The sequence below is a fragment of the Electrona antarctica genome (genome assembly GCF_951216825.1).
Source record: "Electrona antarctica genome assembly, chromosome: 13".
NCBI classification, from domain to species: Eukaryota; Metazoa; Chordata; class Actinopteri; order Myctophiformes; family Myctophidae; genus Electrona; species Electrona antarctica.
The window spans coordinates 7,027,008-7,042,821 of NC_136794.1; the positions used below are offsets into that span (position 1 = coordinate 7,027,008).

The 15,814-nt window shown below is 43.2% G+C and overlaps 1 protein-coding gene across 1 annotated transcript in view; it reads left to right on the forward strand.

Annotated features, from left to right (window-relative positions):
* LOC306935737 (uncharacterized protein) overlaps positions 1 to 15,814 on the forward strand; it is a 57,608-nt gene that overhangs the window by 19,834 nt on the left and 21,960 nt on the right. The window contains exons 8-10 of the mRNA XM_079518924.1: positions 12,324 to 12,377; positions 14,693 to 14,740; positions 15,176 to 15,211. Coding sequence (XP_079375050.1) covers positions 12,324 to 12,377; positions 14,693 to 14,740; positions 15,176 to 15,211 — 138 coding nt within the window. The remainder of the gene's footprint in view (positions 1 to 12,323; positions 12,378 to 14,692; positions 14,741 to 15,175; positions 15,212 to 15,814) is intronic.

Sequence of the window (15,814 nt, forward strand, 5' to 3'; positions counted from 1 at the left end):
TAAATGGTGTTATATCATTAGCAACAATGATAGTATGATTTATTTTTAAAAAGGGTTATGTCTTTTTCATAAATTGCTTTGGACATGTGGAAAACTTAGTTAAACATGCAGAGTGACACATTAGGCATTAGTTCACTACTTTACCTGGATAACATCATCTTTTCGTTTTGACATGAAATAATAATCCTGTACCGTCACGTGTAGCGTTTGGTTTTATTAGCGCGATCGTGACAAAATATCCTACAGCTGCTGCTGCCCGCACATGAACGGTAAGGATACCAAGGATTGGTGGACAGTGCTACGCAACATGGAAGTAACACTGACTTGAAGCCGTTTATAAATCACAGTCAGTGACCGGACGAGTCAACTTTTCACCGCCATTTGGTGTCGTCGTCCCTCCCCGTCGTCCGTCCGCCCCCCGCCACCCCATCAGAAGCGTTTTCTACGAGTAGGATACAAAGGCAGCCTGAAAGGCAAGCATTTGCATTCCAATGGCCCGCCGCCCATGGGTGATTGAGCGTCGCGCTCTACGCGCAACGGCTCTCTCTCTTTTCTCACTCATGTTTTCAAATGGATTTTTATACGACGGGAAAGCGTGGAATTCCCCACTCACGTACCAGTGGCATGTGTCCCGCGGACCGGCACCGGTCCGCGTACCGGTGGTTGGGAACCCCTGGACTAGAGGGTGGAAACTAAAATTCTTTCCTTGGAGATGTACCAAACAAATTGTCGTCCCGGCCAAAATATTCACTTTACACGGATGTTCTTTGGTCATTTTGTAGCCTCTTTCCTCTTTCACACAATGTAACCACCAAAGCACAGATACATACAGAATGTGAACTACGACCTTTTTTTACTTACTCTTACTCATCCCATGGCCTAGGGGGCCGTCAAGGCTGTCTCCTCTCCCCTGTATTATTTAACATCTTCCTGGAGAACATCATGGAAGAAGCACTCCAAGAGTTCCACACCTCCATATCCATCGGAGGAAGACCCATCTCCAATCTCCGCTTCGCAGATGACATCGACATGGGGAAAAGCGAAGCCGAACTCCAGGAACTCACCACCAGACTGGAAGAGGTTGCGAGAGCGTATGGCATGGAGATAAGTGAAGAGAAGAGCAAGATCCTGGTCAACAGTCACAACCAATTAACACCAACCAACATCATAATGAACGGACAAACCCTGGAAGCAGTAAAGGATTTCAAATATCTCGGATCTTATGTGAGTGAGGATGGCAGCTCCACAAAGGAAATAAGATCAAGAATCAAGCATAGCAACATCAGCCATGACAAGACTTGCCAGAGTATGGAGAAGCAACACCATCAGCTTCCCAGTGAAGGTACTACTACTACTCTATGGTTGTGAGAGCTGGACACTCACAGCGGACACTGAGCGCAGAATACAGTCCTTCGAGAACAAGTGCTACAGAAGGATATCATATAAAGAAGACCGGACAAACAACCTTTTAAGTGACACAAATACAGTCAAGCTGCCCATTGACCTCCATTGTATAATTCTTACGAGGAAATTATCGTGAAGACAATTCTTAACTCGCTCTTATAACCACATTTTCGAACGTACCAACACCACAATCGCACATGTTGTACCTCAATGTCTCAGGCCACTCACAGCGAAAAAAATATTTGCATTCGACTTTTACTTTTTGCGAGAGAGCAATTTGTTCGGGCATAGGTTTTTCCCATTCAGGCCCATTGAAATCTCCCAGTCATAGTGCTGGCACTGTTTTACTCTTCCACAGCTGAGACATATAAGGGCTTAATTACAGGGCTGACATTAGAGTTACAAGATCTCAATGAGTTGCTCTGCGAAACCTTGTGAGCCTGTAGGTCTGCTATTTGTGCCATTAGGCTCGACACACGCAAGCGCACACACGCACGTACACTCGTGCGCACACACACACACACACACACACACAGTATTCCTATTGGCTGGCCTTTACACAGCTCTAACTTTTGCTTGCAGCATGCTACAGTCTTGAAATTTGCTCCATGGGCTTAGACCACCAATAGGAGCACGCTGTCATTGCTGAATTGCTTAAGCCCCACCCCTCTGTCTTCCTATTGGCTGGCCTTTACACAGCTATATCTTTTGTTTGCAGCATGCTACAGTCTTGAGACTTGCTCCATGGACTTAGACCACCAATAGGAGCACGCTGTAATTGCTTAAGCCCCGCCCCTCTGTCTTCCTATTGGCTGGCCTTTACACAGCTCTAACTTTTGTTTACAACATGCTACAGCCTCAAACTTTGCTCCATGGACTTAGACCACCAATAGGAGCACGCTGTCATTGCTTAATTGCTTAAGCCCCGCCCCTCTGTATTCCTATTGGCTGGCCTTTACACAGCTATAACTCTTGTTTGCAGCATGATACAGTCCTGAAATTGTGTTTATGGACTTACACCACCAATAGGAACAATATAACTCTAATATAAACTTAAAAATAACTTTAAAAAAATCTGTACACATGATCTCTGGACCTTTCCGATGAAAACTCGAACGGCGGAATTTTGATAGTGCGTATCGTTTGGCCGTAATCGTCGTCCGAAGTTAGTAGGAGGGGCCTATTTTACAAATAAATCGGAATGTTCGATCCATCCCAAATTTGAATCACATGTCGCGGGTGGTTCATTCAACCAAAAGCCAAAAGCAATTCCATTTTCATCCATAGGGGGTGCCGCAAATGCAACAGATGTAACCATTTATTGCAGAAAAAATATTTTTGGTGGGATAAATCCCAAAATTACTTACACATGATCACAGGGGTGACGTGACATTGTAATTGGCTGGCAATGTTAGTGGAAGGGGCATATATAAGCGACTGCGGCAACCACACTTTGCAAATTTTCAAAATTGCAACCTTTCTAGTTATTACTGCTGGGCCGTTATCGGCGTTAACGTGCTGCGTTAACACGAGACTCTTATCGCGCGATAAAAAAAATATCGCCGTTAATCTATTCTCAAAGTTGGTTCTGGGAGCTGGGTCTGCAACTCGTCCGTATAACCGCCCATGGGCCGTTGCCTCATTTATATTATATATACAGCGTGTTGAGTTTGCAGACCTCCTATTTCCTGCACGGCACTCACCGTGGCCTCACCAACAGCACGAAAATGTAAGATCTGCAAGCTCACAATGCGCTGTGGATGCAACACTGGAGCTTGTAGATATACAAAATGACAAACATTTCACAGAATATATGCCACTTTGAATTAAAACAATTGTTGTGCATAGACTGAGTATGGCACGAATGAAACTATAGATTTATTTTGGGGATGTGGAGGACGCGCACTCACCACTAATCCAAGCAGAGGTCCTCACAAGTATAGAACACCGCCATCACAAAGTCCTCAGCGTGTGGCGCGTCCCGTAAAAAGTTGAGATTTAACTTGTGCCATACTCAGGCAATCCTCTAGCGATTGTTATAATTCCAAGTGGTCTATACTCTGTGAAGTGTATATTTGCATTTGGTGAATAAGTCATGTTTTTTATATGCCTTTATCAAACGATATGGAGAGAGATGCCATGCAGTCTATATTGCATCATGTGCACTGGTACACTCTCTCAATTAGGGATTTTCCCAGCGGTTAATTTCACTCTTGTGCTGTACAACCTTTATTCAAACTGAACACATGTATTTGATCTATAAGGCCAAACCTCATTTGAAACAATATATTAAGAGTAGGGCAGGCTGCCTATATGACAGCCTTTTAAAATGTTTATAGCTAATATTGGAATTTTACACAGCTGTGCTACCACTAATTACATCATGTATGCCAGTCTGTTTGCACGAATCTGGGTCAAATCAATTAAGCAGCAGTAGCTGCCTATAAGCCCCCCTATTCTCAATAGGCCTATTACTGTAAATCAAAAAGATGTATGTTTATCATACCTTTTCATTTTGGACTAAAAAACATGCTCGACAGGAACTGTAACCAAATAATGGCCCGGTGCAGGCCGGTGAAAAAATAAATAACGGCCTACTGCAAATAACGGCTTGGTTCCTTATAAACTCCGGGGTCCGAATCGATTTTGCATATTAACAGCCCGGGCTGCTATATGGTAATATACGGTATCCATAATTAGGGCTCCTGGTCTAATGGGCCACCTGGCCTGAGAAACCCATTCTCAAGGACTTACTTCTGGTCATTATTTAGGTAGCGCACACATATTTTGAATGCCTTCGGCAGAGTTCAAATGAGCCATTTTAAAGATTAACACCAAGATTGCAGTGAGATTAATCTACATTAAAAAAAAATATCTATGCCCACCACTACTAATTATTAATACTAACCTGGATAATTCACTAGGTAGTTGAAAATGTTGGGATATGTCACTCCTCCATTTAGTTGGGTTATTTCCCCAACTACATTCAGCCAAGTTAAGCACAGTAATACCATGGTCAGTACACCAATTACTTGTACTTTTGGCACTGTGGGAAGGTGCCAAGTCCAACTGGAAAGGAAAATCAGCATCTCCATTTAGATTTGTCTTGTGACCATGGCAGCCATTTTTCAAAATGGCCGCCACCTGTTGTTATTTTACAATAATTCAAGTTCTAGACCACCTAGGATCTTGATTCTGGTGACTAATCCTACATTTCCAAGGATGAGGAATACAGTGGTACTATTTAGATTTGTACTGTGACCATGGCAGCCATTTTTCATAATTGGCAGCAGGACATTTCAGGAGGTGGGCTTTCTGACCTTTGACTTGTCCCTTTAAGGCACAGTGTTTGACTTCACTGGCCACTGCAGGGAACTGTGGGGGAGAAACTTTGGTCTCTTTACACCCCGATTAGGTTCAGGGTTTTTTGGTGGAGACTTGCCTCTCATGACATCATTGCTGAGGCAGTTGATCTCCTTACTGCGAGTGGTGGCACACTGGGTCTCCGGAGCATTGTATCTTGGTGGCCTCCTGCCAGTGTTTCTCCACACTTCTGTGTTCTGGGGCTCTGTTATAGTCAATATACATTGTATTGACTGGAGGTTGCTTTCCAGGGCTCTGGCTGGGCCCTGCAGGGTCCAGCCCCAATCAGGATAAGGGGTTTGACCCTTTCAAACTGTTGTAGCGGCAGTCTGGCCAAGTGTATCGCCTTGGCTGACATGTTGGGGACACAGAACGACACGGATGCCCCCTTCAGTGTCTGCACATCCTGCCTGATAGTGATCTGTTCTGCCGTGAGTCTCTAGTACACTGACTGAGGATGTGTTCGTTTTTTTTCTTCACAGAATGGACAGTAGGCATTAGCTTTCCCTGTCTCTTTGGGTGGGGCTGCATCCTCGCACTCAGCTCCGTCTTTGGCACCATGCAGAACTGTAGCATATCCGGCCATTTTCTGAGGTAACCAATATTTTGGCTCATTACTAGGGAGCTGCACACGGCCTATGGTTGTTAGCATGCCTACCATCGACTGTACTTCTCAAAGGCCGCCCCATCGCCTCGACAAATGTCGGGTGCCTCCAGGACACTGTCTATTTTCCGTAACGCTAGTACGCCGTGTGGGAGTTCATGTAAGCGTCGGCCACCAGGCAAGCCTCTTCAAGCTTGAGGTATTCAACTAGGACTTGATACTTGAACCGCTGTGTGGCGTTGATGGCAGCAGGTTTGAGTGATAATTTGAGGCGGGCAAACTCACTCAGGTCTCTGTTGGTGAAGTCGGGGATGGTAGGTCGTGGCCCCCTGTATTGCTGCTCCACTGTGTTATCTGGTGGGGAGTACAAGGGCTGGTGTTCTGACCATGCCGGATACTGGCAGTTCAGGGGCAGAGCTGGTTGGCTATCTGGATGGAGGTCTGGCTAGGAGTACACATAGACTGGTGTTCTGACCTCACTGGGTACTGGTGACTCAGGGGCAGAGCTGGTTGGTGAGTTGGAAGGGGATCTGATGAGGAGTACACTTAGTACGCCGGCTGATGTCTTGGGCTCACTTGACTCACATGTCAGTTTGAACACATGTACAGTACTACATCGATATTACACATTTTGATGGTTTGACTATTATCTAACATGTTGTAAATAGTACCACTGTATTCCTCATCCTTGAAAATGTATGATTAGTCACCAGAATCAAGATCCTAGGTGGTCTAGAACTTGAGTTATTGTAAAATAACAGCGGGAGGCGGCCATTTTGAAAAATGGCTGCCATGGTCACAGGACAAATCTAAACAGTACCACTGAATTCCCCATCTTTGAAAATGTGGGATTAGTCACCAGAATCAAGATCCTAGGTGGTCTAGAAGCTGAATTTGTAAAATAACAGCAGGTGGTGTCCATTTTCGAAAATGGCTGTCATGGTCACCACGAGACAAATCTGCGATGGAGCTATAGCCAAAATTCCTTATGGCATGCTTTAATTGTGTGCCAAATTTCATACATTTATCGTAAAGTGCACGATTTTTGCCTGGCGCCTCTGCTATAAAATATCTTGATAGAACTTCTGCTTGAGATCTTTCACTTGTTTTTTCCTGTTCACTTCCGTTGCATGGCAACCGGAGCGTTTCATACGGGTGGTGAAGAGCGTAATGAAACCTAATCAATAAAAAACATGAATAGAAGATGATCTTGGCACCGTGCACCATTGGAAACAAGACATCCAAAGGCGTTCCTGGCGTCGAATGAGTTAACACATATGCTGCCCAAAATGGAGATCTCCGTCTTTTAATGCTTTATATTTATTCAATTTCGCTATTCATTTCAATGGAAGTTGCTTAGTGGCGTTTTGAAGCACTTGTCATGGTGCGACTCAGGAGATGTAGGACCCAATTGCAGGAACAGACAGGCAGGAGCAGAGCAGGTCAAACTAGAAAGGTCGCAATTTAAAAAAATTGCAAAGTGTGGTTGCCGCAGTGGCTTACATATGCCCCTCCCACTGATATTGCCAGCCAATTACAATGTCGTGTCACCCTTGCGATCATGCGTAAGTAATGATCGCAAGGATTTATCCCCCCAAAAAACATTTTTCTGCAAGAAACGGTTACATTTTTCGCATTTGCGGCGCCCCCTATGGATGAAAATGGAATTAATTTTGGCTCTGGGTTGATTAAACCACCCGCGACATGTGATTCAAATTTGGGATGGATTGGAAATTCCGTTCGTGATTTTAGGCATTTTTTGTAAAATAGGCCCCTCCCGCTAACTTCGGACGACGATTAAGGCCAAACGATACGGACAATAAAAATTCAAAAAATCTGAAAAAAATGTAAACGCGGTCCGATAGGTCCAGAGATCATGTGTACCGATTTCTGTGAGATTCGGACAGAATCTGTAGAAATAGAAAATAAAGGTGTGTTTTGAAGAAAAATCAAAATGGCGGAAGTTCTATCCTGACGCAAATGGGCGTGGCCTATATGGGGAGATGCGTCATTGCCCAAGGAATCCAGGGCAAAAATAATTTAGATTTTACGACCTACGGTTCAAGAGTTATAAGCCAAAACGTTAAGTGGGCTGTTATAGCGCCACCATGAGGCCGACCGATATAATTATAAGTTAATTAATTTTAGTAAGTATTACGAATTATCCCTCAAAGTTTTGTAACTATAGCCCTTACAGTCTCCGAGGAAAAAATACTTGAACGTGATTTTTCGCATTTTCCCATTCATGTCAATGGGGAAATTTAATTCACTAATAAATTAATATCAATTAAACTATGCAACCTTTCTCTTAGAAATGAGCAAGCACACCATTCCCAATTTTTCCGGTCAATTTGACATATGGGTCAAGTGCGTACAGTTAAAACTGTGGGAGGAGTAGCGTTTCAAAAAAAAGGTTACTCCAGTAAAATAATAAAGTGTTACAAGTACTATAGTCTGGTTGCCCTTTGGGCAACCACACTAATTAACACTGATTTATGCTGGGAACACATACAAACAGGACTGGAACTTAACACCATAACAACATCTAATATCTGGCAGGGAACACAAGGAACTGAGAGTTTAAGGCCTCGGCCACACCACTCTGGATCTTTTGCAAAACGGATATTTTCGTCCTCCGTTTTAGAAAAAATCCCTGCCCATACGACAGAGATATCTGAGTCCACACCCAAACGCAGAAACGCATTGAACACAGGATAAAATCACTGCAGTAGCACGTTTCAATTGTAGGCTATTTTATATTTACACTTCAATCATATTTTTTAATGAAGGAATAAGTACCGCATTTTAAAAGCCACCTAAATTGTGAGTGGAAGTATATGTTTCTTTCATTGTCTGTCAGCATGTCACACTATGTGCGTAAATCTCCAGATCCCGACTCTCGACTTTTCTCTCCATATAATTTAAAAATGATAGACACTTGATAGACACTACCATTGCTCTGGCGACTTGGCAAGTCCTGCACAGAAATTAATAGCAGAGTCAGACAGAAGTGTCCACAACCAGTTGTGAGCTTGTAGAGTGGCTATATTTTCGAGCTGTATAATAAATGGCACCGTGGCACGTTATAATGTAGGCTAATACAAGTTCACGCGCACATTGTCAGAATGTATAGGCACAGTGACATGCAGTCAATGGTGCGCCCTTAATTACCTAAACATGAGAGAGATGTGCCATATAGCCTATGCGCACGCACGATGCGATTCCATTCACACCTCTCTCTCTCTCTGCACCCTCTCTCTCTCTCTCCTCGCATGACCATGACCATGAAATGGAGCACAAAATACAGCACGATATAGTTTCACATGCGGCTATGCACACACCACGCATAGACTTGTTGGTGTAGGCTACTGCAAAATGGCATTTGGCCTGGGTACTTTGGTAGGTTAATATCCACAGTTTATCTGTAGCGGTCCGCAATTAGGCTTCGCACTCGGCACCAATACAAATGAAACTATTTGAATAAAGGTTGTACATATCAGTGAAATTAACCTCTGGGAAAATCCTTAATTGAGAGAGTGTAGGCCTATTCTTTTTACAGTCTATGGTGTAGGCCTAGCAAGCACACCACAGATCATATAGGCTGCATGGCTATAAGGGCTTGTATTGGGCACTACCCTACCATCTCTCTATATCATTTGATAAAGGCATATTAAAAACATGACTTGTACACCCAATGAAAATATAAACTTCACGGAATATATACCACTTCGAATTATAACAATCGGTTGATCATTATCTGAATAAAGCAATATTAAAATCTCAACTTCTCTGCGCAACGGGCCATTGCGCAGAGAAGATAGATATCTGTGTAGTTCCCATGCAGGCACAAGCTGCATTTCACACGCTAATGAGCGGTGACATCATCGTTTCTCAAAAGCTCCGTTTCGCATGACTACACAGCTCCACCGATCCGATATTTTCGAAAATCTTCACTCATTTATCCGTTTAAAAAAACCTCTGTTTGAGTGGCCGAAACCACCGTTTGCGTGTGGCTGAAAGGCCCAAACGCACAGAGAAATCTGCGTTTTGCAAAAGATCCATATACGTGTAGCTGAGGCTTAAGTAGACACAGGATAACAATACACAGGTGAACAGAACTAACAATCAACACAGGGATTGGCTGGGAGACTAACAGGACACAGGAGGAGAAAACTAGCAATCATAGGGAGGTTAGACAAGACAGGAAACGGTAACTAGGGAAAACGGGAAACACTATAGGACACCACTACATAATAAAGGTATACAACAGACAGATATCATGACACACCTGGAAGACTGCCGGAAGTACAATAATAACTCAATGGCTTGATCGAGCGGAAGTTAAACCCGGATCTCAAATTTGAGGTCCGGGATAACGCACGTTACGCACATGACGTCATGAACGTCCATCCACCTCTATGAGCGTGCTGATGTCCCCCTTTTGGTCTCCTTCCTCATCATAGACTCCAACGGTAGCCAAAATCTCCCCCCTTTTATATCTGAATCTAAATCACATATTACAATTCTTATCAAAAATATAGCTGCAAGCAGCTGTAAGACAGGGTCAAGCCCAAAAAGAAAAACAGCTAAATAAAAGTAATAAAGTAATCAATAAAAATCACACATGTGAGAAGTGAGTGGCGCTCTTATCATCATACATCATCACATTCCGTGCTCAGCCAATCAAATCACAAATGTGCTTGCCCATGTGGGTTTTAATTAGATTCCAACCAGGCCCTATAGGTCAGCCCCAACCTGCTCATTCCTGTGTGGTTGACATGGCATAGGTCAGGGTTCCCCAATAGGCGGCCCGTGGGCCATTTGCGGCCCGCGGAGCGCCCCCTTGTGGCCCCTGGAAGATTTTTTTTTAAAAAGGGGGTCCCAGATATAAATGGCATTAAATGGGGGTCAGTAGCCTATGCATGTCAAACTGGGCATCCTTTTCAAATGGGGTCTTGTCCTGAAAATGAATTTTCAGGGCACGTTCACGTTTCATTGTGCACGTTCACGATGACACGTGAACGCTGTTTCATACGTAAACGCATGCAATGATAGTCAACGGCAGCGCGTTCATGTGTTTGGGGCAAATCCATCCCAGAATGCACTCTGTTCCTACCCGGAAGGAGGTGTGAAATCGCCTCATGCGCTTTAGAGCAACTTAATGCAAGTGGATGGGAGGAGAACTCGGGTGCCGTCTCTATTCATATATACTCTAAGGCGTTTTTTTGTTACGCTGATTGGCTGAAGGTGTTGTTTGTCAACACTGTAGTACCGTAACCAGAGTCAGACCCTATTTGCATGTATGGAAATGCAATTTATGTGACGTGGCAAAAAGGGCTGAAAAGTGTATTGATAACAATTTACTCGTCGAAATATCTAAAGGTCAAAGGTCTTTTGACAAAGTTGTGTGAGCTTCAGTTCCTTTGCCGAAATTTTGGGAAAAAACGATAGCACAGAACTGCCAAAATTGTGGAATTGTCACGAAAACAATATGACCTTTGGGCTTCACCCCTTAAGTTATTGTTTTTGATCTTGTAGATCGGCTATTTTGGGTGAGCACAGTCTGGACACCCACACAGTGGTGTTTTTGACAGACCGATCAGGGTCCCCTCACTAGTCGCAGTAAAATAATTAATTTTGCCGTTTTCTAACATCTAGTCAAGTGCCTGGGGTATTTTATTGTCTTGAAAAAGGCAAAATTAAATAATATGAATTTTATAATTTAAAAATAACGTGGGCAGTCAAAGTGTTAACTGACCAGCCAAATGGCCTGACCTGAACCCCACAGAGAATCAGGTTGTATTGTCAAGAGGAAGGTGTGAGACACTAGACTGAACAACACAAATGAGGTGACGGGTGTTATCAAAGCAAACCTTGGCTTCCATAACCTCTAACAGTACCACAGGCTGATCACCTACATGCCACACCCCATTGATTCAATAATTTGTTCAACAGTAGCCCCTAGACCAAGTATTGACTCCATACATTAATATACTCAGATGGTTGACATTTCTGGATTTATTATTAGTAGTAGTAGTAGTAGTAGTAGTTATATTTTCATATGTATGCCATAATCATCTAGATTAAAACAAAACAAATCACACTTGTGTGAAGTGAGGGGCGCTGTTATCATACATCATCACATTCCGGCCAATCACAATTTGCATCCTCACCTTCACATTCAATCTTTGTTGAACGCTCAAAACTGGTGATTCATTGTCAATGGCATTTCATGTTCATGTTGGGACAAACAAACAGTACTTCAATACTACACTTTATGGGCAATGAATCGAGAATATATATGACAGTTTAACCTTTCTAATAGTATTACGGAAAAATGTCCAGCTTTTGGTGTATGTCCACAGACTTTGGCCTCACCCACACCTTCACATCTAGCATACAACATTGTTGGATGCTAGATGTAAACAAAGGGTAAGTGTCATGGCCGCCCCAATGCATTTACAATGGAAGTCACATGGTTTGACACAACATTTTTGTTGTACGGCTTTCGGCTGTGTTTCGACTGCCCCCTCCCCTTCATACAACAAAAATGCTGTGTCAAACCATGTGACTCCCATTGGAAATGAATTGCGAGCTTGCATCAGTCAACAAGTCTCATGCATCAGCTATACAACAATCTGTTGTGAAGGTCTGAGTGAGGCCTTAGTCCTTCACAAACATTAAATTCCCATTGACAATGAATGGACAATTTTACGTCATGGTGTCTATTTTACGTCATGACATGATGCAAATTTGAATTGGCCGGAATGAGATGATGATAAGAGTGCCCCTCACTTCACACGGGTGTGATTACATTTTTTAGAAGGAGCTGTAGATTTGCTATTTGGTACATGGACATTATGTGTGACGTAAGAACTTGTTTGTATTTACTGCGGTTGAATAGCACTTGAAATTTGTAATTAATGTTTGTTTTATTTTCTCTACTATCTAGATCACCACTGTATCTGGAAGCCACAAGAAAGATCGCACACCAGAAAAATATAACGTGAGTGGCTTTCTTATCATCAAGCAGCATCATACATCATCTCATTCTGGCCAATCACATTTTGTTTCCAATGGTTGTGTTTACGCAATGTTTGTGTTTACACAACCCTCAAAGCTGGTGTGTGTGTGTGTGTGTGTGTGTGTGTGTGTGTGTGTGTGTGTGTGTGTGTGTGTGTGTGTGTGTGTGTGTGTGTGTGTGTGTGTGTGTGTGTGTCAGGGCTGCTTTTTAGGTAGTGCGAATGGTGCGAGTGGTGACGGTACAGGATTATTATTTCATGTCAAAACATATTGAAGTATCAGAAGATGATGTAACCCGGGTAACGTAATGCATCACTCTGCATGTTTACCTAAAGTTTTCCACGTGTCCAAAGTCATTTCTGAATGAAAAAGACATAGGCCTAACCCTTTTTTAATCATACTATCATTGTTAACAGTTTAATGGCCCCAGACGGAGATCACCGTCAAGTTCAAGTGCACGGTCAGTTGCCCGAGACAGAGATTGATAAATAGGACGGAGATTAATGATATCAAAACCGGTCGCATCGCTCCACAGCCTAGGAGCGCTTGTTGCCCAATCCTCGGTGTTGCACAACAGTGACACGTCATCTAAAATGTTCCCTGCCTGTTTAGCAGACGAAAACAAAAATCTTAAAACGTTCATAACTCGCAATCTAAATCATCCCGTCTAATTATGAAAAAAGATCCTGTGTTAGACGGCGCTCCGCGGTCCAGTCGCTAGTCGCGATAGATTTATTCTTACCTCCCGTTGTTGTCGATCGACTCTAGAGTGGTGTGGCTATTGTTAACTGCTACACAGACATTCACAACAACTTCCGGTCCGCCGGTAAAAGTGGTCCGGGCGCTATAAATGATGGGCACATTTTATTAATGGATTAAATAGGCCCGGGCCCTCAAGGTGTTAATATAACGCCATTTAGGTCAACGGTATCAACATATAATAGACCCCGCCCCCGGTAATTAATAGAGCCAAGACTTTTAATTGAAAGGTGGAAAGTATTGGACTAAATATGGTAAGTAATGATGTAATAATGGTGGCATGCCTAATATTCCCTTTCATGCCCAAATGCCAGATGTTATCATATCCCAGATATCAGTAAATGGCTATATTGGCATCCTCATTTGGATCAGTGGTTCTGGACAACTGGATAATATGCCTATCGTATATGGACATATCAGTCGGATCGGCGGTTCTGAACAACCGCATATTTGCCCTTCACTCCCTTGAGTCCTCGCCGATGTGCCCGTTGAGTTGTAGATTGGTCCCATATCTGTGGCTCTGTGTGTGTGTGTGTGTGTGTGTGTGTGTGTGTGTGTGTGTGTGTGTGTGTGTGTGTGTGTGTGTGTGTGTGTGTGTGTGTGTGTGTGTGTGTGTGTGTGTGTGTGTGTGTGTGTGTGTGTGTGTGTGTGTGTGTGTGTGTGTGTGTGTGTGTGTGTGGTCCAGCAGAAAGGACAGAACTTGTGAGTTGTAAAAAAGTTGTAAACAGTCAGAAAATCTGTCAATGCACCTATGCACTATGTGGGTGTCCAGACTGTGCTCATCCAAAGTAGCCGATCTACAAGCTCACAAGCGATAATAATGGGTAAAGCCCAAAGGTTGTAGACCCCTTATTGTTTCCGTGAAAATTCCACCATTTTAGCTGTTTTGGCAGTTCTGAGCTATCATTCTACACAAAATTCGGCAATATGGTAGAGGGAGGTGAGGATCCCTCAGGAACTGAAGCTCCCACTCAATTGTATTCGTATACTGTATATGATGTCTGTCTCATCAGTCAGTCATCACGGCTTATTTCCCTCTCTCTCTCTCTCTCTCTCTCTCTCTCTCTCTCTCTCTCACACCCCAGAACCCAATAGCTGATGTTTGCATTCCATCAGCATTAAAAAATCATTTAGGAATGTTTGCGCTCTTGTCAGTGTTTTACAATGAAGGATTACCAAAAGTTAAAGCCCCGCTGTCAGGCGTGAGATGCCAGCAACGAAGTCGACAAACAATAGAAGATTTTTGCTGAGGGTGTTGGCCGGGTGTTGGTTGTTGGGCGCAAATCCTGCTGGCTGTCTTAAATAATCACTCAGACAGAGAATGAGTTAACTCACTGCCTCACTCGCCCCTGTTACCCCTTGCCAGCCCTTTTATTTATTGTATCGCTCCCCGGTCGATGTGTCGTTCTAGAGTTATCGTCGTCTGAAAACAGCATGCCTCACTGAAAGACAGTGTTTTTGTTGTTGACTGTTGTTGGTCAAAGTCTGTTGATTCAGAACTTTAAATAACCCATTAATGTGTTCTATTTTCTCTTCTAGAGTATCTGATTACCATTTTTGGAGATTCCTGGAAGCACCCCTGCAAGAGTAAAATGCACCTCCATTATTTCCCAACACTTGCTGCCAACAGCTCACCTACCACACCTACCACGTATAGTTCACCTACCACGTATAGTTCAACTATACATTTTGAATAGTTGAAATGGCCAGTCTACAGCTCACAACGTGTCAATGTAGATTGGCTAGCTGAACTATTCAAAAATGTTTTTCAAAATAGTAAAAAAGGCAAATAAGTTTAGGGATAAGGGGTTTAGCGGTGAAGAAAATGGAGCCCATTATGCCTCCAAGTGACAATGAGGGCAGTGGCATGTGACTTGGAAGATTACTTTTTTTAATGTATTTGATGTATTGCCATGTTTATTTCATGCTTACTGTAAATCGCTCGGGATTAAGAGTGTGCCTAAATTGTCAAAGTCTGTTGAATAACCCATTAATGTTTGTTTCATTTTTTCTTCCATCTAGTCTTAAAGCAGTGCCTCTCGTGCTTCCACCAACGAGGTAAAAAGCTTTTCAACCTTGTCTGTGTTTTTTACCATTTGCATTCATGCTAAAATAAGCCCATTTATTATTGGTGCTCTGTAGCCCTGTGGGCAGACTTTCAAAGCAGTCCACCACCTATGCATTTAGCCAATAATGGCATATGCGGTGGACAGTCGGTGTGCTGTTAGAAACTACAGGGAGTATGGACAGGTAGAGTTGCCAAGTACAAGCCTTTTTTGTACTAGGGGTTTACGGTTTAAAACCAAACCGTTTGGTACGGCATACACAGTTCAATACAGGGGCGCTGGAAGGTGTTTATACCAGAGGGGGCTGAAGGGTGGGAGGGACTTATTCGGGTATAATTGGCCTAATAATGACTTATTTAGGACCTAGCACCGCAGCATCATGTACACGAGAGAGAGAGACTCGTATCGCACACAGCAATGTAGTGTCTCCACTCTCCATTTTGTTCGTGATTTGTGGCGTTTTTTGTAAAATAGGCCCCTCCCACTAACTTTGGAAGCCAATTACGGCCGAACGATACGCACTATCAAAATTCCGCCTGTGGTATTTTCATCGGAAAGGTCCAGAGATCATGTGTACCGATTTTGTGAGATTTGG